Below are 24,055 nucleotides of genomic sequence, written 5' to 3' on the forward strand. Positions count from 1 at the left end.
TTTGTCTCTTTATTTGTGTTCTTTACATTTGTGTATGTTTATTTGGGTTTTGTTGTCGGAAAAGATGGTGAAACAAATTAAAGAAGATCCAATCATCCGCATACATGGATCATTCATATGCCATGATTGTTTATTTGACATCTACATAAGCAACAATGTGGCAATTGAAGTCGTACTTGAGATTACAAGTTACCTTAAATGATAGAAATATGTAAGTTGATTGCTATTCTAGGTAAAATCAAAGTATCTTGAGTATAATGGTAGATAAATACAAATATGTTGTTTTTTGACTCCTTTTCTGGTACTATGTCACCTGATTATAAAAAAGGACAGCATATGTTTGTTGGAAAATGTTGATCAAGAAGAGTATTATGTTCTTATAAAATATATCGTTCATGTTAATCAACATTTTTTGAAAAACTAGTGGGATGGCGTCATACATTTGTACGGGTTTATTAATCTTATATTTTAGACACCATTTTTGTAATGGTTTATCTGTTTATGTAACTTTTGTGAAACATAGCGACATTGTCGTAAATTCGTTATTAGGTATGAACTATTTCTTAACTTTTTATGAAACACAAGGATGTTTTTTTTTGTAATTTTTAATCAAGCATGGACCATTTTGTAATTTTCTTAAATGTAAGGACCATACCTATAATTTTGTAAAACATAAGGACAATTTCAGTAAATTTTCGCTATTAAGCATGCACTATTTCTATAAATTCCAAATTAAATAAGAACCATTTTTCTAATTTTATGATACACATGGACCGTTCCTGTGATTTTCCAATTAAACATAGACCAATTCTAAAAATATTTAATAAAAGAATACTATAATTTTGCTAAACTCGCAATAATTGTATAGGATGACAATGTTTGATGTTCTTGTATGCATAAAACATTGTTCCACTTAAGATCCATTAATCCCACGCCACCGTACCCCACTCTTGCAACTCGCCATCTATCAATCCTACACCACCGGCACCGCACCCCACTCACTCCATCCTCACACCTACCCCCACCCCGACCTCCACCGCAACACACATGCCACCATACACATACACCAACATCTATATTTGCACCCATATCCCCCACCACACACACACACACTCCCATACGTATACATCCATGTTGATTGCCATCTTGTTGGAAATATGTTCATAGTCATAATCATTTAGTCATATTTCTATGAACAATGTATTTATTTTGGGGTAAATGCAATATATGATTTAAGCTTAAGATGTCAAAAGAAATATTAGAATGGTTAGTTTGTTAATTTATCATGCAAATATGTACTAACTAGAAACTAAAATGAATTAAAGGTTTTAAGTGTAGTTATTTTTAATTCAAATGGGTAAGTATTTATTCCATGAATCAGATAATGATGATACAAAAACCCAACCAACTTTCCTTATATAGCCGGCCTCACTTTCCTTCATATCCTCTCTTTTCTTCCCGACATTCTCTTGAATTCTTGGTTCTGAATACCTAGTTATATTGACTGGTCATTTCCCAAAGATCCAACAGTCGGAATGTCTTGATTTTTAGACATAAGTTTTCAATCATCCATATCAACATTCTGTACAGTTGGATTTTCGAGATCAACTTTGTAGACTCAGAAAACTTTGTTTTTGTTTGTTGGACAACAACATTTTCTAGGTTTGGTTTTGACATCAACAAAGATAAAGGTTGATGTATTTTGTTTGGTCATTGTCTTGCTTCCACATTAAAGGAGTTATGCATGGTTTGGGCTCTCATATCATCCAAAAGAAAGCAATGAACCGTTTCAACAAGAAATGTATATAATTCTTCCCTCTCTCTAGGGGTTTAGGTTTTGTTGCATTTAGTCATGAACTTGTGATCATTAGTATATTATGATGGAAAAGTTTTATTAATTTGATTCCATTGCGTTTGTTATAAAAATAATCTTATTTCAAAACACCCCACCACACCCACTCACCCCACCTCCACACCTACCTCACTTATACGCCTCCACATGCACCCCCACACCCATACCCACACCCACTTGCGTTTACACATGCATACACCTACACACATTTTCCTTTTCTTTCTTTATCTATTTAACCAACACCCAACTTCTGACGAAGTGGCCCTAGACCTAGCCTCAAAGCAAAATATGTGTTAATTGTTTTTATCAAGTGTAATTGTATATTTTCGTTTTGAAGAACTATATTTTATATATATTATGTGTAAATTCAATAAAAACATAGGTTTGAGCAGGAATGAGTTTTAAAAATAATTTTTTAACTAAAGTTTTATCATATTTATTAAAAGTAATAATAAGCACAAAAAATCAATAAAATGGTATTTTGATAATATACATATTCTAATTTATCTGGATAATAATTCTTTTAAGGGAAAATGACACATTAGCCCAACAATATTTTTCAAATTTGCCGAATTAGTCCCAAGGATATAACGTGGATGTCGATCTGTTTATTTCGTTCCTCTAACCACAATAACCTATCCATTATACTGTGCAATCATTGGAGAAGAATGTCAGTCATCATGATGTGGCCGTCCACTTATACTTGTGAGACTATTTATGAGTCTTTCTCTCTTATAAACCCACATCCTTCACCTTCATTTACACCACAAAACATACACACACAAGATACATAGCTTCAACTTCGATGGTCATTGCTCCATTTCTAGCTCTCACTGTGATTATTCGTCTTCAACCACATCTCCCCTCTCTGATTTCTCCAATCATTCCACTGATTAAAGTCTAAAGCGTACTATCTTAAACACATATCATGTTATCCAGTTTGTAGTAATTAATGCACCTATTACTAACAATCGACTTTGAAAAAAGTTCACGAGGTTTAATGATATGTAGTGGGATAATATTTTTTAAAACCTTGGAGTCATCATAGCAAGAGAAACTTGGGTTAATTTAAGTTCATTGAAGAGAAACGAAGTGACAACAAACTCCAAGCTCAATAACGACAAGCCAATTATGATCAAGTTTCGAACTACTTATAACATGCGACTACAAGACTAGATCCGAACATGAAACATCTCAAAGTAGGTAAAAGTTCAACCAAAATAAGAATCATACAAGAGAATCGAGTATAAATCACCAAAACACCAGGAATCTTACCTTCTTACCTTCTTACAGGGCTGACCAAGATAGAGTGAGCCATAAAAACACGATGAAGAAGAACGACCCCCAAAAGATCCCAATCTCTCAACATTTTCCTTGGATCCTCACGGAAAATGGGGCTCACTTAATTTTTAAAATAAAAATATACATGGACGCCTAGTTAGCGCCATAGATTAGATGGCAAAGAAATCACCAGCTTACCTCTTCGTCTATTTAAAAAAAATACCAATTAGACCCGACAAAAACAACTTTATTACCTCATAAAATACGAAAAGAATTAAGAGACTGATTAGACAAATTTAAAAAATATTATTGACTTAACGTGTCATTTTTCCTTATTTTAATTCAAAAAACATTCTAAACCAAATACCATTTAAATTCAAATTTTGATTTGATATCGATTTTTCGAGTTTCACCCACACCCCTAAGATTATTAAACAATGGACAAATAAAATTTGTAAATTGTTCTAGGAAATATAAAAACCTTGAGGGTATAATGGTAATAAAGTCTTCCATATTCTGTCTCACTGCTTTGGTTTTTTTGGGGTTTTAGCCACCGGCTGCTGTTTCTCAAACGAAAACGAAGAAGCAGAACGAGAATGGTGAGACTTACGGCGGATTTAATATGGAAAAGCCCTCACTTTTTCAATGCTCTCCGCGAACGTGAATTGGATCTCAGAGGTTACTCTTTCTTTTCTCTCAATGGTTTCAGTTTTCATTTAAACCTAGTTTTTGATTCGTATCAAGTTTCTTTGTATTTTTGTTTTTGTTTTTTAAGTTTGGTTTTTTCAACAGGGAACAAGATTGCTGTTATAGAGAACTTGGGTGCTACTGAGGTTAGTATATTTGTTTTCAGATTTCTAGGTTTTGGAAGTGCTAATGAGTACTAAAGGAGCCGATGAACGTGCGACCTGTGTGTTTTGTAGGGTTATATTTCGTTATTACTTCTCGTCATTTGATGATGCAATTGATGGTTTCTCTTATAAACAGGACCAATTTGACGCCATTGATTTGTCTGACAATGAGATTGTTAAACTCGAAAATTTCCCCAATTTAAATCGACTTGGAACGTTGTTTCTTAATAACAACAGGATTACGCGTATTAACCCTAACGTTGGAGGTATGACAATGGTTATTGTTTCCTTCTGTTATGAATTTTGGTTTGGAAGTTTATTTGTGACTTTTCTATAACAATGTGATGTTTGAATTTACAGAGTTCTTGCCAAAACTGCACTCTTTGGTTCTTACTAACAATCGACTTGTTAATTTGGTTGAGATTGATCCACTTGCGTCACTCCCAAAGCTACAGTACCTGAGCTTGCTGGACAATAACATCACAAAGAAACCCAATTATCGCCTGTATGTCATTCACAAACTGAAGACATTGCGTTTGCTTGATTTCAAGAAAGTGAAACAAAAGGTTAGTTGATTTATTTCTGCCATTCAGCTCAATTGTCGTGTTCCATTTTGAAAAGATTTCTTTTATGTAATATTGTATTGTTGGTGATAGGAGCGAGTTGAAGCAGCCAGTTTATTTGCATCAGAAAAAGCTGAAGAGGAGGCTAAAAAGGAATCTGTCAAGACATTTGTACCTGGTGAGGTTCCAAGTGCCCATGAGGAGTCTAAAGAAGAGGAGCCATCTAAACCAGTGGGCCCTACACCAGAGCAAATTATAGCTATAAAGGTATCTTCACGTTTTTGCTGTACACATATGCACACATGGGGACTTGGGGAAATGAAAAAGAAAAAAAAGGCAAATTGGTAAAACTGTTAGGACTTTATCTATTAGGTCGTTCTTTTTGTATTATGTACAAAAAAAGAAACAGTTATATATAGCTTACCAGATCAAATCATGTCCCCATTAAGTCCAGTAAATAAAAAAGAAACAACACTTATGTTTTCCTAATTTCTGATATTTAGCTACAACTAACTTAATCCACACTTTTCTTTTTATTGATGTGTTCCATTGATCCAATTTATGGTTGTAGAAAGCAATAACGTTATTTTTATACACGCAGGCTGCAATTGTCAATTCTCAAACTCTTGAAGAAGTAGCAAGACTTGAAAAGGTGATGTTTTCCTTAGTATTAAACTGATATGTGAAGTGAAGGGTATTTATGATATTTTGTTTAAATTTAAAATGTGGGTTCCTCTTGATTTCTTGTTATGATAATAATAATACTATGTTGATGTGTGGAACAGGCTTTACAATCTGGACAAGTTCCAGCAGATCTTAATATTGGGAATATCAACAAAAAGAATCCCACAGATGATCATGATGCTTCAAAGGAAAATGATGGTCCAGCAGACATGGAGCAGGTATTAATTTAAACTATTTGTCTGTAGTAGTTAAGACATTATAACTTCTTCATCTTTTTTTCAAAACCGTTTAAGAACATTTTCCTGATTACCTGGTTTTCATATCAGGACAAATTACAGAGAATCATTATGTGCTTTTACCTTCTTTTTAAATTGGCCATTGAAGCTATTATTTTAATAATCATAAAAAGATAATAGTCACCCATTTTGCTACCTATATATATATATATATATATATATATATATATATATATATATATATATATATATATTTACCATGAGTTTTATAAAATGATTCAGGAATGAGTGGTATTTGTGATGAATGGGGTTGTAGATGGCACAGTAGCTAGAAGTTGGGAAGATCCATCATACATAGTGATAGTGGTTCACCCTCTGCCCAAATTGCTCAAAAATGTTTAGCCATGAAGTGAAGTCAAGTAAGTGTTGTACAATCAAAACTTACAAAAAAGTCCCATCATATCTCTTTATATGCTTATTAGTTTAAACTAGCATTTGACTTGGTTTTTTTTTTGTAAGCTGAAATGAAGTATTCCGAGGTAAAAATGGATTCATATTTGGTTTTGAAACATCTCTTCTTAACCATAGAACAATTTTTTTGATTGCCTGGAATTTATTTTATTGTGTTTTTTTTTGGCTGAATATGGTTTTTTAGAATTTATATAATTTGACTTTTATAAACGACTTGATTTGAAGGGTATTTTAGAAAATCAAAGGGTTTATTCGTTATAGATATATGATGTTTAGGTTGTTTTAAACCATACGAACATCATTTTTATCTGCACACTCTTCAACTTTTAAGTGATCTAATTCGCCTCTTCACAATTAATCATATAAAGATGGCTTATGTCATAATGTGATGCTCAAAGGGGTGTTGAGGCTCTTAGAAATGATGATCGCATTTGCGATTATTTTTGTTACCTAAGAAAATATGGAAAGAAATAGATGCCGCAAATTGATGATGACAAACTCTTACTCAATTATTGGAGCGCAATTATGTTTACTTTTATATATAATAGTTACTTAATGTAGCTTTATTATAAGTTTTATTTTTTATGTAATCATGGTCAATGGTTATGGAAATTAATGGTAGTTTACCCAACCAAGAATACACACGCATGCGGCACACAACTTTTTTTTGAAACTATCAAGACTTGGCAAACCAAACTAAATTCGAACAATGAACAAACCAAATTTCAAATTCGGTTTTCTGTTTGGTTTCATTTCAAAACAAACCAAAATTATGAATTTGGTCTAGGGTTTGAGTTATGGTATGCTGAATTATTGACTTTGATTTATAATTTATATTAATCAAGTATTATAGTACTTTATATTTCACGAACACGTCTACTTTCCAATTGCAAAATTCCAAAAGTTTCCTTCTTTAAATCATCTTTCCGATCTTCTGTTATGTTTCGTTTGGATATTTATGTTTGATTTTTGAAACTTTAGATACCGAATTGTGATTTGGTTTTTTGTTTGGTTCGGGTTACCTTAGATTTGGTTGGTTTGGTTTCGATTTGGACCTAAAAGAATCTCGAATTAAGGAAATCAAGCCAAAGAAATCATAAATCAAATCATTTTGCACAACTTTCATCTAAAATTCTAACTAATCTAACGTCATCAAATTTTATATCAAATTTTATAAAAAGACACTACAACCCCAATACGATTGAGTCAAACTACACTAGAGAAGTTTACATTGGTGCATAAAGATTTATGAGAATTTTATGGTAATATTTGGAGTGATAACTAATTTGACATTTGTTGTTCTCATATATTTTTGGATTAATGACTTAATTGACGATCAAAGTTACAAAAACTCATTATTTGGTCACTAAAGATTTAATCGTGCTAATTAAACCCTTAAACTTCCAATTTCGTTACTACTTAGCCACTTAAGCAAGTTTCAATCGGTTACCATTTGCCACATGGGTCGACTTGGCACCAATGTGATGTCTAACCTTGAGGGGGTTTAGGTTTATAACCATCTATCTCCTCTCTTTTTGTACTCTATCGTCACTTTTTCTCTCATATCATCACATATTGTTGAAGGCTTTGTCGACTCCCTTTCTCTAGTCTCCTATCCTCTCGTTGAAGAAGGTTTCAGATGATATCCTCTTCTTAGTGAAGGTAAACAGTGGTCCTACTGTATTTGGTTTATTCTTCCACCAATTAGAAATCGAAAGGCAAACAAGTTCCTATTGTATTTGGTTTATTCTTCCACCAATTAGAAATCTAAGGCAAAAAAGCTCCGAGAACCAATTTTTAGGAAAAATCAAATACAATGGAGATAAATAAACATACATCCCATTCTACTTCAAGTATATATATTGTCCATCAAAAAAAAAATACATTGGAGATAGGTGTTTTACTTTCGCTTAGAAGAAGATGTCATCTGAAGTCTTCTTCAACAAGAGGAGAAGAGACGAAAGAAAGGACGACAATGAAGCCTCCTTCGACGAGAGGAGATAAGACGAGAGAAAGAGAAACGATAGAGGACAGAAAGAAAGGAGATAGAGGGTTATATACCTAACTCCCATCAATGTTAGACACCACAACAGGGTCAAGTCGAAAAGTGACGAAATGGGAAGTTTAAGAACTTAATTAGTAAGATTAGATCTAAGTGACCAAATGGTGATATTTTTATAACTTTGATGGTCAATTAAATCGTTAATCATATATTTTTTAAGCTGAATGGTCTAAAATGGTTTTAACATTTTAACATAAACTAATAAAAACTTAGAATATTGAATAATCAAGTTTTTTTTAGTTGAGCAATTACTCAACGGTATAAAAGATTTGTAAAAAATAAAGGGGGCAAAATTTTGAGGTGACTAAATTCTATGTAGGCATGTGGTCCAATGTATCGGAAAAATGAAATGTCTATCAACCACCAAATGAAGGTTAAAGTGTTTTTTGATGGACAATATATATATATATATATATATATATATATATATATATATATATATATATATATATATATATATATACACCTTAAGTAGTATGGGATGTATGTTTATTGTTTCGAAAAAAGTAACGCATATTTAAAAAAATCCAACAAACTTAATGAATTGATTCACTTATAAGACAAAGTTATATATTAGTAAAAAACAAAATTTATGTAATTTTGTATTAAGATTAGAGACAAACGGCAAGTTTTGAAAATGCATGAGAAAATTTTGGGTTGAAAAAGGGATTAACTTTAGTAGTATGTGCTTAAATACTTAATCATTTGGAAATAAATATATATTTTCAACTCATTTAGCCAAAGGTCCTTTGGTAGAACTTGGATAGATTTTACTAAAGTAAAAATATTAAGTTGGGTTGGCAATATAATAACAATAAAGTTAATTACATTTTCAAGAACAAATTATTCAAGTCATGTATTATCAATACAGTTCTTAAACACATCTTGTGAAGAAAAAAAAATGAAGAATCATCACAGCGGCTGCCTCACTTGACGTTCAAATCCGACCCTCTCCAATAACACAGGAAACAACTGCGAGACCAGACTCAACCACACTCCATCTTTCCGAAATTAGCTTCGGTACCTGTTGATCTAAAAAGCGGTGACATGGCCAAAAGCTTGGATTCACTACGAACACCAAAGCTTATCGGCATACGCCTTATCATCGTCCTTCTCCTCAATAACAACATTCGGGATTTCCTCCTCCTCCTCATCTTCTATCTCTTCTTCGGTATCTAGAGTTTCTATGATTTTCAGTCGTTCCTGCTTACAAAGCTCCGCATACGCCTTGCTCATGGCAAGCTTTGTTGCAGGTGTATCCATGGATCTGTATCTCGGGGCTGGTACAGCAAATGGCAAAGTGATATCATCCAAGTTTTTTTCAACCTTATTATCGTCTGATTCTGATTCTGATGGTGGGGGCACAATGAAGACGATACCAAATTCGTAGTTACAGATATGGAGTCTGGACCCTATTACGGATTTGCTTCTCAATCCCGTATCATCATGTGAACTCTGAAGTGGACGACCCCAAGCGGCTGCACTAAAATTGTGTGAACCCGAATAAACCCAACCAAATGAACAACCCTTCGCGTGGAATCGTCTCCTTCCTACCTGCTTACCATAGTCAAGGGCAAATAGGTAAAAAGATTAACGCCTTAACATTAACAAATGCTCAGAGTTGCTATTTAAATTACCTTAACATGCATAGGATGCCCGACTCTATCAACATGATCAGGAACCACATCGTCAAGTATACCCAAATGTCTCAACCTATCCCAACTTTTCTGTTCAACAACACAATTAGTAATTCAATACATAGATTTATAACAAACATAATACATCATCAAAATTCAGCTACTGATCTTACTTGTGTGAAACACAGGATGTATTTTGAAGCCAAAAGTCCACAACTTGACATTTTTACCCTCTCAATAGTGGGAAAAATGATTCTGATAGATGGATTTCTCAACTCTTGACTAGCACTCCAACAGCCCCACTGAAACATTATGAAAACAATTCTGATATAAAATAAAATTCCACGTCAGCTGTTTGAAATATCATTAATACTTACATCTGGATCCGTTTCTTCTGTTTCAGATAACTGCAAACACCGCTTTCCAGTTGCAGCTGAAAATGCTGCTAAAAATTGCGCATTGATGGACCCCACCGATGAAGCACCTTTTACAATATGATAAAATTCACAGATAATAATGGCAAAATAAAAAATTATAAATTATAAATGAAATTTCAGGTTTGATATACTCACCAAAAGTAAAGTCAGTCTCGCAGTGCTCAGGCCATTTGTAGTGACCCAAAATCTACAATAACACATAATAAAGATTATGTATGTTCGTTTTTGTTCATATCATCTGCTTCTGTAAAAGGGTATTTTGGTCATTTACCTCATGAAGTCGCCACAGGCCAGAACACCTCTGAAATGATGCAACAAGAGAGCATATTGCAGAAGCAAGAGCTGGTGATTCTATATTTGATATATTTAGAAACTTAGGACCCTGTACGATGAACCAAACATCAAAACTATAGAATCATATTAGTATATGTTGTTGTGCAGTTGATTGATAAAAGTAAAAACAAAAAAAACATGCCTGATACACATATAGAATCAAGTGTACTTTATTATTGCTCCCTTCCAAAGCACATGCAAGCACTTGTTTTGGATAAACATATGCAGAAAAGGCAAACCAGCCCGCATCCGATAACGGAGCGACCCATTTTGCAACATCTCTAGGTAAAAACCCGATTTGAATACAACCTAGAACAACAAGTCAAATAAAGTTTATTACAAACTGAATGATAACTATAAATACAGACATGGAGACACAGCAAAACCTACCTCCCTTATCCGACTCAGATACAGCAACACTTACAGCATTTGAATCAGCTGCTATATTCACATTTCTCCTTAAAATGACTTCCACCATACCATATGCGCTGACATGGCGCTTTTGAAGGGCACTAGCCAACTTTTTTAGCAATGTTCCATTTGAATCTGCTGATGTTTGATAAAGGTGGCTAATACCAACAACAGAAGCTTCAACAGAACCAAGTAACATGCATCTTAGAGTTCTTGACATACAATAATCACCCTGAAATAAATATATACAAACTTGGTAAGAGAATGCCACAGCTCTGTTAATACAAATACATGTAATGTAATAACTACTTACAGTTAAATAATGAAGGGATTCAGATATGTATGGATGCTTTGGGGAATAAATCCCAGGTACAGATGCAACCAAATGTCCAGCAGCATTGCTGAAATCAAACTTAGCTAATTCCAATATCCATTGGGCTTGATCAGGAGCACCAACTAACAAAGTTGCCATGAATCCAGCAAGTTGAGCAGCAAAATCAGATTTTGAATCTTGATTTACTTCTTCAGAAGATGATTGACAAAAGAGAGACTTATAATCAGGCACATTCCCACGAGGGAAATCTTGCCACCAAACAGTATTTGTCACTCGTAGCCACTGCATCATAAAGAAAATAGAAAACTCTGTTCCATGAAAATCTTATCTTAATGAGGGTAATTATGTAATTTCTGTAAGAAAGTCACCTGTTTGGCCACGAGATTGGCGGAAGTGATGATTACACGCATACTATCATCTCTTTGTAGAACAAATAATTTAGGATGATGACAAGCGATGCCGAATTTCTTTCGGTCTTTACTGAAGGATATAACCTCAGGAAATTGAGGGTATCTGATACCACAAAAGAACTATGTTACAGAATAGTTGGTCAACAATCATGGTCAAGAAGTCATTGACTTACATAACAACTAAGTTTGGAAAATCAGAGTAAGGTTTGAGGGTTCTTTTGTCAGTGCTTGAACTCCAACACCTCCCGGAATTATGGCACGCGATTGAAATTGGCAGCTGGGCAGGAATCTCACAGTAAGATAAAAACCTACAAAGATAAAATGAGAACATGTATACATTCAAAAATATAACAAGAATTTCAAGAACTTTAGGACTTACCATGATAAATCACTTGTGAATGTTGCAATGAAAACACGTTCAAGGGTTTCAACAGGATGAAGAAGCTCTGGTAATGTGACATTAACCTCACTTAATTGATCATCACCCATAAAATGAAGGCGGTTTAAGTAGAATTTATTCCCTGGCGGAGGAGCACAAACACCTTTCTTCTTCTGCTCAGATTGAATGATTATCTCTTCACAAGTATAAATGTCACTAGCTTTATTGTTAGAAATGCATTCCCCTAAAGGGAATCTGGCATTTACTGGTTGTTGTAAATGCCCACCATTAACACTACAATGTTGTAGCTCAACATTCATCTCTGAAGCTATAAAGCTGTTTCTACAGGATGTATCTAGATTCAAATGTTCGACTTTAGACAAACAGGTTGGCTTATTATCATTAATGTTTAAGCCCTCACAAGAATAGACCTCATGTGCAACACAAGAAGGATGTGATAAAAAGTTAGCCGGAGTAATGCATGAATTTCTTTTAACTCTATTTCTACTAACGTGTTTAGCCCTTAACTTGAAAGGGTTGGGTAAACATTCTCTAATATACAACAGAGGATCGTCACTAGAGAGTATCTCTCTACACTTACTCGAAAGAAGACCCGCATTAGCAAGTTTACTATCACCTGATTTGCCGATAAAAATCTCAGGAAACAAATCGTCCCTGGAGTTGGATGAATTTCCATGGATAACTTCCTCCATGAAAATAATTCTTTCAACCGAGAACCCAATACGGATACTGCTACAAACACCTTCATTGGCACAAATAAATGAAACCACACTGCCGGCGCTGACTTCTTTAATTTCTCCATTTCCAACTCTAGCACCGTCGACGAAAACCCCATTTAGAGAAACCCTAACTTTAGAAAACTCTTCGGAGCTTAAAAACGAAACTCCATCTACAACAAATACTTTCTTATTGTATGCATCAAAGTAAATTTGACAGTGTTGCTTACTTACTTGCCGGTGATCCAAAGAAAAATCACAGAGGCGACGATCCCTGCCGATCGTGTAAAGTTGGGTCGGTTGGAGATGAATTAAATCAACTGATGAACCTGTAGTTTTCGATACTAGCGGTATACCAAAGGTGTTTATGTGTATAGATGCTGAACTGGAGATGGTGGGTTTGGGTTTGACTACGAAAAGCCGCGAATTGGATAAATGGAGATCCGAACGAAGTCTTTTGCTGTTGTTCTCAAGAGAATGATCTGAATTTCTCATACTACTCCCATAGTAGAATCAAAACCCTGGTTTAAAGTCTGAATGAACGTGTATCAAAAATTCAAAAGTATAGAAAAAATCACCTATTCGATAGAGAAAACTTAGAGAGGAAAGATAATGAAGTAAATTGTGAAGCTGTATTATTTAACGTGTAAACCGCCAATTTTTCAACCCTTCGAATGGCTTTTCCCTCCGATTTCATCATCACTCCTCACTTGTCAGTTGTCACGTTAGAATTTAGATGGTTAGAATTGGGCCAAAGTAGATGGGCTTAGAATTTATAGTGGGCCATAGTAGACTTTTTGACGTACTTAACGGTTTCTTATTAAAAAAAAGGATTATTGTTACTATAGCCCAACAAACTTTAGTATATTGGTTTAAATGGTCATTCATAACTACTTTTTGCATTTGAAGGGCACGAACTTGTGTTTTATCCTTTTAAAAGGTCATTATCAAAAATATGAAGGGGTCACCCGGTGAACCCCTTCCTAATCATCAATTTGTATATGTCATGTGGCATTTGGTCAACTAAAATGGTCCAAACAACCCCTAATGTTACTGCAGTTCATCTCGTGAGATTAAGTTTGAAGACATTCGTTCCTGCAATTGACCTCTGTCAAATCAAAATCAAAACAAACAATCGAAACATATTACATATTAACGAAGAAAACATACATAAGTGGGAGTCATATAGGTTACCTCTAAGTCGAAAATTTTCAGGAATAATCATTTGGGAACAGAGAGAGTTTGGAGCTAAGAATCTCAGCAACTGCAGCACTTAGTTTCTTGTTTACATCAGGATTTAAATCTCCGATGGACACCGGCTCACCATACAACGCTGACTACTCGCTACCTCTAAAAGCCATCAACACAAATCCCTTGTGTAACTCTGACTCTATAATCACTACATTCAGTTTCAAATCTACCCCAAGGAAATTGAAATTCACTCATGAACACTGAAACATTAACCATTTGTAAAAGCAAGTCATGGATTGATTAGAAAGGGGGGTTTCTTTTCCTTGGATAATTTTTGAAGCTATCAAGACATCAGGCCATCGATTGCATTATTATCGAATAGAAAAAGATGATTCATGGGAACGATTCAACATCAGAAACCCCAAACGAATCGCAAAGTTCATCACCTGTACTTGATGACAAAAATCGAGAATATCCAAAATAAACAGAAAATCGAGAGGATCGACGACGACTCAATCAAAAGAATTCTGATGTCGTGAAAATCAATAAAATTGAGAACGAACGATGACAACCCAATCAATTTCGATTAAGAAGAATTTCGATTGATTCAGAGATAGATCGTTCCATTTAACTACCTTTTCCATCAAAACCTGCTGATGTGGAAACTCCTGTGCCTTCATCGCCGATCACCACCGATTCACAAACGTTGACCGAGAGAAAAGTAGCCTCGATCGATAAGAAACCATCGCTTCCGTCAAATCCATGACCGCCGACGAAACCAATTCCGACGGAAGAAAGCAAACAGGTTGCTTCAAACAATCCATCATTTTTTATCCTTGCGAGCTTTCTGGTAGTGGTCGTGGTTCTATGGAAGATTTATGCGACCATTGTCGATGGATCTTCGGATATTGCTATCGTCAGAGACTAGACGATGGTTTTCGGAGAGTGTGTCGGGATAGTAAGCATTTATTGTCACAGTACTAGTCACCGGAATTTAGCAGGAGGGGGAATACAATGAAGAAGCACAACGAAGTGACGACTATGAAGATAAATATCACTTTATCGGTGGCCATTCTTCATTTAGGGAGTGAGAAGTCAACAAAAGTATAACAAAGGAAAATGTGGGGTCATAAGGTTTTAAAAAGGAAAATAAAAAGCCAAATAAGCTTATTGTAACCGGTAAAACCTGCTTAAAATGTGGTCTATCTATTTATTAGCAGGTAAAACACAAGTTCGTGTATAACATCCAAAAATTTTACGCCAAATTTAAACTTTTTCAATCATAAATAAAACCCAATAGTATTGTTCACAAAAATGTTTTCAAATCATTATTCAATCAAAGTGTCCCAAAAGCCAGATCATAAGGATGAGGAGCGGTACAGTCACGCCTTCGCCTTGCCATGATCTCCTGAAGTACCTGAAACAATAAACTGAAAACTGTAAGCCCGAGGGCTTAGTGAGCTACCCCCAAAATACCAATACCCCACCGATAATACCATATCAATAACAGATAAACAACAACATGCAGACTGGGCCTTCGGCCTGACTGGACCGCCCTGCAGGGCTTACAGTCTATCTGAATCTGTCTCGAGCCTTCGGCATAACTGGACCGCCACGTGGGCCTACAGTCTCCCCGGACCGCTCATAGGGTGTGTTGGCCTTCAGCACAAAGCAGGACCGCCTCAACCCAAGCAACAAGCAAATAACCATGTGCGCATAACTAACATATACTGGTATATACAAACATCAAACATATCTATCTCACTGATCACCAATCATAGAAATCTCTCACAACTAGAGCACTGACCTAGCAGGTCACTAACATATCAATCCCTACGGATCATAAGAGCATAACATACTGTCTATCCTGATTCTGATCTAACAAATCACAGCCACATGTAACATACCATAACAATAACAACTAAAGGGCCGGCCTTGGTGCCTTAGACCCTATCGATATAGTGAGGATAACTCACCTTGCAGACGTCGACTCGGTAGATAAACTCCAACTCTCGGATCACCTGCCAAAGACTCCACCACCTATTACCATAATACGAAAGTACCCATAAGCCCTCGACCTTACAAGGTACTCCTTAGACCAACTAGTCAACCCTTGGACAAAGTCAAAGTCCTCAGTCAAGGTCAACAGTCCATGTTGACCCTAACTCGCCGAGTACCCTCGGCTACTCGCCGAGTTCCTTGAAGTACTTGCCCACTCGCCGAGTCACCGGGGTGACTCGCCGAGTTCCTTCGGTTTACGATCGAAACCCTAAGACCACTCGTCGAGTTTCCTTCTTGCAACTCGACGGTTACACACGTGTACATAAGTTGGGGGAAACCTCAACCGACTCGCCGAGTTGTTCATCCACTCGTCGAGTCTACGACAATCTTCATTGGACTCGCCGAGTTGTTCATCCAACTCGTCGAGTTCAATGCCTATCTTCATATGACTCGCCGAGTCCCTTCAGACCTTTTTGCCATACAGACTCATTTGAGCCATGCAGCGGCTCCAAACTACAGATCCAAGCTTCTAAGGCATGCTTTTCACGTAAAGTTGCAAACTTTACGTGCATGCATAGCTACAAAGGCTCTAAATGTCAAATCCAAGCTCACAATGGGGTTTCCTACCCAAGGAAGGCTTCATTCATGCCCAAACCAGAAACTTTATGACTCTAGGACTTAAGAAGGGTCCAGATCTGAAGTTACAACTTCAGATCTAGGCCATAGTCCACCATATCAACTCAAAGATCCATAAAAGCCCCAAACTCAACCAAAAAGAGATCTAGAAGGGAAAAGAAGTAAAGGTGGCGACTTGATACCTCTGGAAGATGCTAGCTGAGGTAGATTCTGGTTCCCACACTTTCCTTGCTCCAATTCCCTTGCCTTCCAAGTTCCTTTTCTCCAAGGATCTTCCTCCCAAGCTTAACACACACAAGAATGAAACACCACACGAATTAGGTTTTTCTGGGCTCTCAATGGACTGCAAAGAGGCCAAAGGAGGCTTATGCTTCCTTAAATAGGGTGCAAAACCCCGTGATTTAGGGTTTCATCTGCCAGCTCCTACTCGTCGAGTCCCTTCATGGACTCGGCGAGTAGGTCACTAAAACATGTGGACCAACCCGCTGCTACTCGACGAGTAGGGCAACCAACTCGTCGAGTAGACCTTGAAATCAAAGAACTTCATAATTAAACAATACCTGAGAATCGGGGTGTTACAATTCTCCCCCACTTGAACTAGACTTCGCCATCGAAGTTTGCTGGAATAAACAACGCCGGGTAATGCTCTCGCATTTCCGCCTCCGGCTCCCATGTCCACTCGGATCCCCTCCGATGTTCCCACTGCACTTTCACCAAAGGTATTTCTTTGCTCCGCAAAATCTTCTTCTTCCTTTCCAAGATGGCCACCGGCCTCTCTACGTAATTCAGACGCTCATCGACCTGAATATCATCCAACGATACCACTGCCTCCTGATCTATAATACACTTCCGCAGCTGCGAAACGTGGAAAGTGTTGTGGATCCGACTAAGCTCATCCGGCAGCTCTAGCCTGTAAGCCACCCTGCCAACCCTGGCAATGATCCTGAACGGACCAATATATCGGGGACCCAATTTTCCCCTCTTCCTGAAGCGGATCACACCCTTCCAGGGCGAGACCTTCAGGAGTACCATATCACTAACCTGAAACTCTAGCTCGGATCGGCGCCGGTCGGCGTAACAAGAGTTTCCCTTCTTGTGGGTTTTGGGAGTGTGGTTTTCACTGTGGGGTAGACTGCTTTAAAAGTTGTCTCCTTCAAAATGGCAAAATATAAGAAACCGCACATGGAAAATCAACAGATGTTTATACATTTCGTGTTTGATACTTTCGGTTTCCTTGTATCATATGTTGTGGAGCTCTCCAATAGAATCCAACTGGCCATGCTTAGTGATGTCATGACCCCAAGATCTATAAATGTGGTTCTTAAAAGAATTAGTTTCATCATCCAAAAAGGGTTATTGTGGTTTGTTGTTCAATTACTCGCTACAACTATGTAAAACATTTATTTTCTTTAAACCAGTTTATATGAATATATAACGCGTTCAGATAAAAAAAAGTAGACTTATAACATAATCATAAAAAAAGTTATATGTAATTAGAGGCGGGCAAGAACCAAACCGCAACTAAAATAATCGAAATAACCGCACAAGCCGAAACCGAAACGAAAACCAGCGTTGCGGTTTTAAATTTTTCAAAAACCAAAGATTTTCGATGTGGTGCGGTTTGTAGTTTTATAAAAACTGAAAATAATCGAACCGCAAATAATAAACGAACCGCACCATTTAAATAGTTATATAATATTTATTATTATTATTATTTATATCGCCATGCTTTTGTTAAGAACCTGATATGCCTTATATGGGACCCATAATCTTCATGTCTACTTTTCTTTTCCTTTTGCACCTACACACTTATTTGAAACCACTACGACAGGAATACCACACCAAGGACTTATCTTAAAGGAAAAATGACGTTACCCATCACCTGCAACTTCATTAATTTCCTGCACTAGTCTAAACTGTAATGAAAGATGGTAACGAATGTTGTAGCAATTCTTTTTGTAGGTCTTAATTTATTAATTTGTTAGTATTTTAAGTTATTGTCTCAATTTTTAAAACCGCAAAAAAGAGTCCAAATTGTCCAAACAAAGCTTGTAAAATCTGAAACGTACACCATTGCGGTTAAAAACCGTAGAAAATAACCGCACCTAATTAATGCGGTTAATTACTGAACCACGTATAATAAAAATGAACTGCATAACCGCACCGCAAAGATAACGCATGAATCGGGTTTCAAAATGGAATAACCGTATTTGCGGTTTACAATGTCATTTTTGCCAATAACCTCACCGAACCGTACCGTGCTCATCTCTACATATAATTATACACAAAGGCAATAGTGGGGCTTATTGGGCTTATTTGGTTACTATTCATGAAAATATTTGTTGTGAGGTTATTATATTTTAGTTTAATACAAGGGTGAATCTGATAGCTTATTTTATTTCCTTATTTTTATTAGTTTATTTTAGATTTTTAGATCTTTTTATCATTATTGCATTGTATTTTATTTATTTTTCTTTAGTATGGATCGTATCGGGTGTTTTTTATGTTGCATGAGGAATTTTGCAGGGTTTTGGAGCTTATCGCGATTGTGGATTAGAGTGAAGACTGACTTGTGGGCTCTCGAGGCGCTATTGGGCTTGGCGGATCCACCAAAGAATATTTGGGCTTAAAAAGATAAAGGCTTGGATGAAGTGGGTTTGTGAAGATGGATCATGGATAATTAATTTCGGGTTTGGAGCATCCACATTTGAAGATAAAAGATGATTGGATGATTTGAATCACATGGATATGGAGGGGACCAAAGGAATCTTTGGTAGTGGAATGGTGGAATGGTGGAATGAAGGACCAATAGCATTACAGCAACATTTGCGCGGGTGGAAATTTTCATCGCGCGGGTACCCGCGCAACTGCCCAGTTTGGGCATTTTGGTCATTTGGCTTGCCATAACCTTGGGGGATCAGATCTAGCAGCCATAACTTTGATTTGACACCATTGGAGAGCTGAGAGAGGCGATTTTTGAAGCTTAAGACTCATTTCTCTTCATCTTTCCAAGATTTTTGGTAGTTTCTTTATGCAATTAGACTTTTGTGATTGTTGTTCTATTGTCATGAGTGGCTAAACTCTTTATATTGGTTAACTTTGGTTAAAACCTTTGAATGTTTGTGGGTTTTTGAAGGATTCACGCTAGATTATCAATTATCTTATGTTTATGGTTCTAGATCATATTTCTTATGCTTGTTTAATGCTTTGATCATGAGTTTGGCACTTGAATGAGCTATTGTTAGTTTATTTCTTTGGTTTTGCATTGAATCATTGAATTAACTTAGAACAAGGGCTTTATGATGGTAAAAATCATCTCTAGTTTATGAATCATAGCTCCTTTATGGATGTGTAAGCATTGACATCCTCTAGGAATTGGGGATTCCTTCTCTCTTAAGGCTAATTAACTTCTTGGGTTCAATTGCTTCAATTAAACCCTTGATCTTGATTAAGAAGGTGTGTTGTGGGCTTCTCCAACCTCCATACTACCTAAGAGGAATCTTGGCATATCATGCTTCATGATTGCTATAACCAATTTGGGATGAATGATAAGCTTCATGTTGGATCCTAATGATAAGCACACAAATGTTCATTGTGTTGAATTGCCTTGGTTAACCAATTGTTCCCAACATTTGAGCATCTCACTATCTTGCTTAATTGGAAGTCTTTAGTTATTCAAGTCTTTTAGTTTTCAAGCAATCATAACACCCCCCTCTTTTAGTTTAATTGTAGTTAGTTAGTTTATTTACAATAGTTCTTTTAGATTGCATTGGTGATTGAATACAACCATTTCCCCGATGATCGATACCCCTTTTTACCATTATATTACGTTTTATTTGCAAACAAAGGGTGTAATTTGCTTGGTGGACTTGACATCCCACCAAGTTTTGGCGCCGTTGCCGGGGAACTTGGTTATTGTTATTTGATTGTTTATGCCTAGGTCTACAAGAACCGGTGAACTACTCTACAATCCGGAAATTGAAAAAGAAGCAAAAAGGTTGAAAAAGTTAGCTAAACAAGCAAAACAACAACAACTAGTTCAAGCTTCTTCATCTTCTCCACTAATCAACATAGAAGATCAAGTTCACACTTCAAGTGATACCGACACCGAACCGAATTCTCTAATTGTTGGTCAATCCTTTGAAGATATTCCGTTTGAAAACTACATAGCCATGAATCACACTCCACCTCACAATCCCAACCCAAACAATCAAGATGTCAATACCCCACCCCAACAACCAAGACAACAACAACAAGAACCTCTCATTGATATGCCACCTTGGAATCAAGCCCCTCCTCAAAACCAACCCAATTATCAACAACCACAAAACCAACAATTCCACCAAAACAACCAACCTCAAAACAATGCTTTTCAAGTTCAACAAGTACATTACCCAAATCAACCCAATTACCAACACCCTCCAATATACCAAAACCCAATGTACCCCCAACAACAACCTCCCTACAACCAATACCCTAACTACCAACCTTATCCACCACCGATCTACAATCATCAACCATACCCATATCCACCTTACCAACAACCATCCAATTACTTGCAACAATATCCCAATAACCCCAATCCACCCAACCCCCCTCAAGAGTTGACACTTCGACAAATGATGGAGACGGATGTTACTCACACACCTCTTGGTATTGTTTATCCCGCAAACTGCCGAGGGATTGAATTGAAGTCAAGTTTCATACATCAACTCACCAAGTTCCATGGTTTGGATAGAGAAGATCGTCAAAGGCATTTGAAGTCCTTTCATATGATATGTGTTAGCATGTTGCCCGAAAATGTGACATTGGATGATTTCAAGCTAACCGCCTTCCCGCTCACCTTGGAAGATAAAGCTAGAGAGTGGTTATTCAACTTACCACCGGGATCTATCCACACATGGGAAGAGTTACTCAAAGCCTTCAATAGCAAGTTCTATCCCACCTCCCGGATATCAAGTCAAAGAAGTGACATTTTGGGGATTCGTCAAGGGGAGAATGAGACTTTTCATGATTTTTGGGAGCGATTCAACAACTTGTGTACTAGTTGTCCTCAACACAACATTCCCGAACAACTACTTCTTCAACAATTTTATGAGGGTATGAATGAAAAAGATCGAAGGATGATTGATGCTTTAAGTGGTGGTGACATCTTCAACAAAACCTCTCAAGAGATAAGATCACTTTTTGGAACCATTTCTCAAAATCAAAGGAACTTTCGGACTCGGAATGAAATGAAGAGAAATTATCCACAAGTGGTTGGTGAAGTTAGCAACACTCAACACTTGGAATCAAAGCTCTTGGATTTGACTAATGTGCTAAGTCAAATGGTGGTGGGAAGTGGTCAACAATTGATGGTATGCGGTATTTGTGCCATGACGGGGCATTATACAGATAAATGCCCCACACTTGGAAGTGAACCGGAGGATGTGAATGCAATGGGCGGATATCAAGGTCAACCAAGACCCATGGGATTTCAAAACAATTTCAACTCAAATTGGAGGAATAACCCAAACAACCCATACCCACCAAAGCAAAATCCACCAAACATTTTGATGAGACCTCAACATCCACAATACCCCTCTCAAAAACCTCCATATCCACAAACTTCTTATACCCCTCCAAATTACCAACCACGTCATCAACAAGGCCAATCAAGTGGTACCCACCAAATGAGCCTTCAAGAACTTGTCACTTCTCTTGCTCAAAGCCAAACCCAATTTCAACAAGAGACCAAGAACACTTTCTCAAACATTCAAGCACAAATTGGAGACTTGGCCACCGCTCTCAACAAGATGGAACAAAGGGGAAAACTTCCATCTCAAACCGAGAAGAATCCCAATGTGAGTGCCATAACTTTGAGAAGTGGGAAAACACTTGGAGAAAGCAACCCCAAAAGAGTTTCAAGAGAAGAAGAGGATGAGGTTATTGTTGTTGAACCTTCGAAAGTGGTAGTTCCTCCAAAGGAACTGGTTGTTCCAAACATTGAGCAACCCGAATATTCCAACAAGCCTATTAAGCCATTGGTCATACCACCACCCTTCCCTTCCCGGTTAGCCTTTTCCAAGAAGATAGAGGAAGAAAATGAATTATTTGAAACTTTTCGCAAGGTCCAAATCAACATTCCACTTTTGAATGCTATTAAGCAAATTCCAAGTTATGCAAAATTCCTCAAGGATTTATGCACCAAGAAGAGAAAATTCAAAGCGAATGAAAAGATTCAAGTCAATGCAAACGTGTCTGCGGTTATCCAAAAGAAGTTACCTCCCAAATGCAAGGATCCGGGAATATTTGCTATCCCTTGTACCATTGGTGATTTACATGTTGAAAGTGCCATGTTAGACCTTGGAGCCTCAATCAATGTCATGCCATATTCGGTTTTTCAATCTCTCAATGTTGGTCCTTTGGAAGAAACCGGAGTCATCATTCAATTAGCGGACAAGTCAAGTGTGTCTCCAAGAGGAGTGTTGGAGGATGTGTTAGTACAAGTTAATCAACTTGTGTTTCCCGCGGATTTTTATGTCATTGATATTGAAGAGACGACTCCTTCCACATCATCTATGATCCTCCTTGGAAGACCTTTCATGCATACCGCTCACACAATCATTGATGTCCATAAAGGAAAGATAACTATGGAGTTTGATGGAGAAACCATTCACTTCAACATCTTTGAAGCAATGAGGTACCCTAGCAACATTTCTCCATTGTATCGGGTTGATGTGATTGAGCCAATAAACGAGATAAGCCCTAATGTATGCACAAACAAGATACTCATGGCAGATGATTGTAAGCCTAAGAGGGAAGCTCAAAGAAGATTGAATCATCCAATGATGGAAGTGATCAAGAAGAAGATAATTAAAAGGTTCAAAAGGTTCAAAGAGAAGAAAAATGCATTTTATGACAAGCACATAACCCCAAAACACTTTATTCCGGGTCAAAAAGTTCTTCTTTATAATTCACGCTTAAAGCTATTCCCGGGAAAGTTGCGATCTCGATGGCACGAACCTTTTATTGTTATAAAAGTGTTTGATCACGGTGCGGTTGAAATTAAGAGTTTGGAAACAAATCAAATATTCAAAGTGAATGGGTACCGTTTGAAACCATTTTATGAAGGCTTTGACATGGGAGAATTCGACAACATAACATTGGAAAATCCGAATTACGAAGGTTGACGGAAGCGGAGCTATGTCTTGGCAAAGACGTTAAATAAATGCATTGTAAATAAATAATCTCCACTTGAAGTTTTGGGTGTTTCTAAGCTTGAAGTTGGTCTAAAAATAAGCATATGGAAGTCTTGCAATGATCTTGGTGAAGTTTGAAAAATGCTAAAATTTGAAATTTGCGTGGGTGCCCGCGCAGACTTTGCGCGACCGGCCTCCAGCCGCACAGATTCCGAGTTCCAAATTACCCCCACATGGGATGCATTCTGATGTATGCGCGCGACCGGTTCCTCACCCGCGCAAATGTTTGCGCGACCAACTGCCACCCGCGCAGCCCTTGCGCGACCCAACCCTAGTCGCGCAAATCCGAGCTCGAAAATTACCCCAAC

The 24,055-nt window shown here is 37.0% G+C and overlaps 2 protein-coding genes across 4 annotated transcripts; one reads left to right on the top strand and one right to left on the bottom strand.

Moving 5' to 3' along the window:
* Window positions 1-3,642: 3,642 nt before the first annotated feature.
* On the top strand, window positions 3,643-6,036 carry U2A' (U2 small nuclear ribonucleoprotein A). Of its 2 annotated transcripts, none has more exons than XM_079053862.1 (8): window positions 3,643-3,811; window positions 3,926-3,966; window positions 4,121-4,250; window positions 4,345-4,550; window positions 4,641-4,814; window positions 5,149-5,199; window positions 5,333-5,449; window positions 5,784-6,036. In XM_079053862.1, exons 1-8 carry the CDS (start codon window positions 3,730-3,732, stop codon window positions 5,793-5,795), a joined length of 813 nt encoding a protein of 270 aa, XP_078909988.1. In that variant the 5' UTR covers window positions 3,643-3,729; the 3' UTR covers window positions 5,796-6,036. The 2 variants fall into 2 exon arrangements, with proteins under 2 accessions (XP_078909988.1, XP_078909989.1); XM_079053863.1 differs by having other exon boundaries at window positions 3,644-3,811; window positions 5,750-5,885.
* Window positions 6,037-8,748: 2,712 nt separating this feature from the next.
* LOC145115429 (forkhead-associated domain-containing protein / FHA domain-containing protein) lies at window positions 8,749-13,361 on the bottom strand. 2 transcript variants are annotated; one of them, XM_079051718.1, is made up of 12 exons: window positions 11,942-13,361; window positions 11,736-11,870; window positions 11,521-11,665; window positions 11,132-11,434; window positions 10,798-11,050; window positions 10,550-10,716; window positions 10,346-10,456; window positions 10,210-10,261; window positions 10,015-10,121; window positions 9,811-9,939; window positions 9,638-9,727; window positions 8,749-9,554 (listed from the first exon to the last, which is right to left on the bottom strand). In XM_079051718.1, exons 1-12 carry the CDS (start codon window positions 13,171-13,173, stop codon window positions 9,069-9,071), a joined length of 3,210 nt encoding a protein of 1,069 aa, XP_078907844.1. In that variant the 5' UTR covers window positions 13,174-13,361; the 3' UTR covers window positions 8,749-9,068. The 2 variants fall into 2 exon arrangements, 1 of the variants encoding a protein (XP_078907844.1); XR_013711569.1 differs by having other exon boundaries at window positions 9,492-9,554; window positions 9,638-9,722.
* Between the last annotated feature and the right edge of the window lie 10,694 nt (window positions 13,362-24,055).

The sequence above is a fragment of the Lactuca virosa genome, chromosome 5 (genome assembly GCF_052849685.1).
Source record: "Lactuca virosa cultivar CGN04683 chromosome 5, Lactuca_virosa_CGN04683_v6, whole genome shotgun sequence".
In the NCBI taxonomy this organism is placed as follows: domain Eukaryota; kingdom Viridiplantae; phylum Streptophyta; class Magnoliopsida; order Asterales; family Asteraceae; genus Lactuca; species Lactuca virosa.

Bases quoted from the DNA above. Each gene is read 5' to 3' on its own strand.
- U2A' (XM_079053862.1), top strand. From the start codon at position 3,730: ATGGTGAGACTTACGGCGGATTTAATATGGAAAAGCCCTCACTTTTTC. The intron at 4,551-4,640 runs GTTAGTTGATTT...TGTTGGTGATAG, and splicing joins TCAAGAAAGTGAAACAAAAG to GAGCGAGTTGAAGCAGCCAG. The intron at 4,815-5,148 runs GTATCTTCACGT...TTATACACGCAG, and splicing joins AGCAAATTATAGCTATAAAG to GCTGCAATTGTCAATTCTCA.
- LOC145115429 (XM_079051718.1), bottom strand. From the start codon at position 13,173: ATGAGAAATTCAGATCATTCTCTTGAGAACAACAGCAAAAGACTTCGT. The intron at 11,666-11,735 runs GTAAGTCAATGA...TTGTGGTATCAG, and splicing joins TTTCCAAACTTAGTTGTTAT to ATACCCTCAATTTCCTGAGG. The intron at 9,555-9,637 runs GTAATTTAAATA...TATGGTAAGCAG, and splicing joins GGCATCCTATGCATGTTAAG to GTAGGAAGGAGACGATTCCA.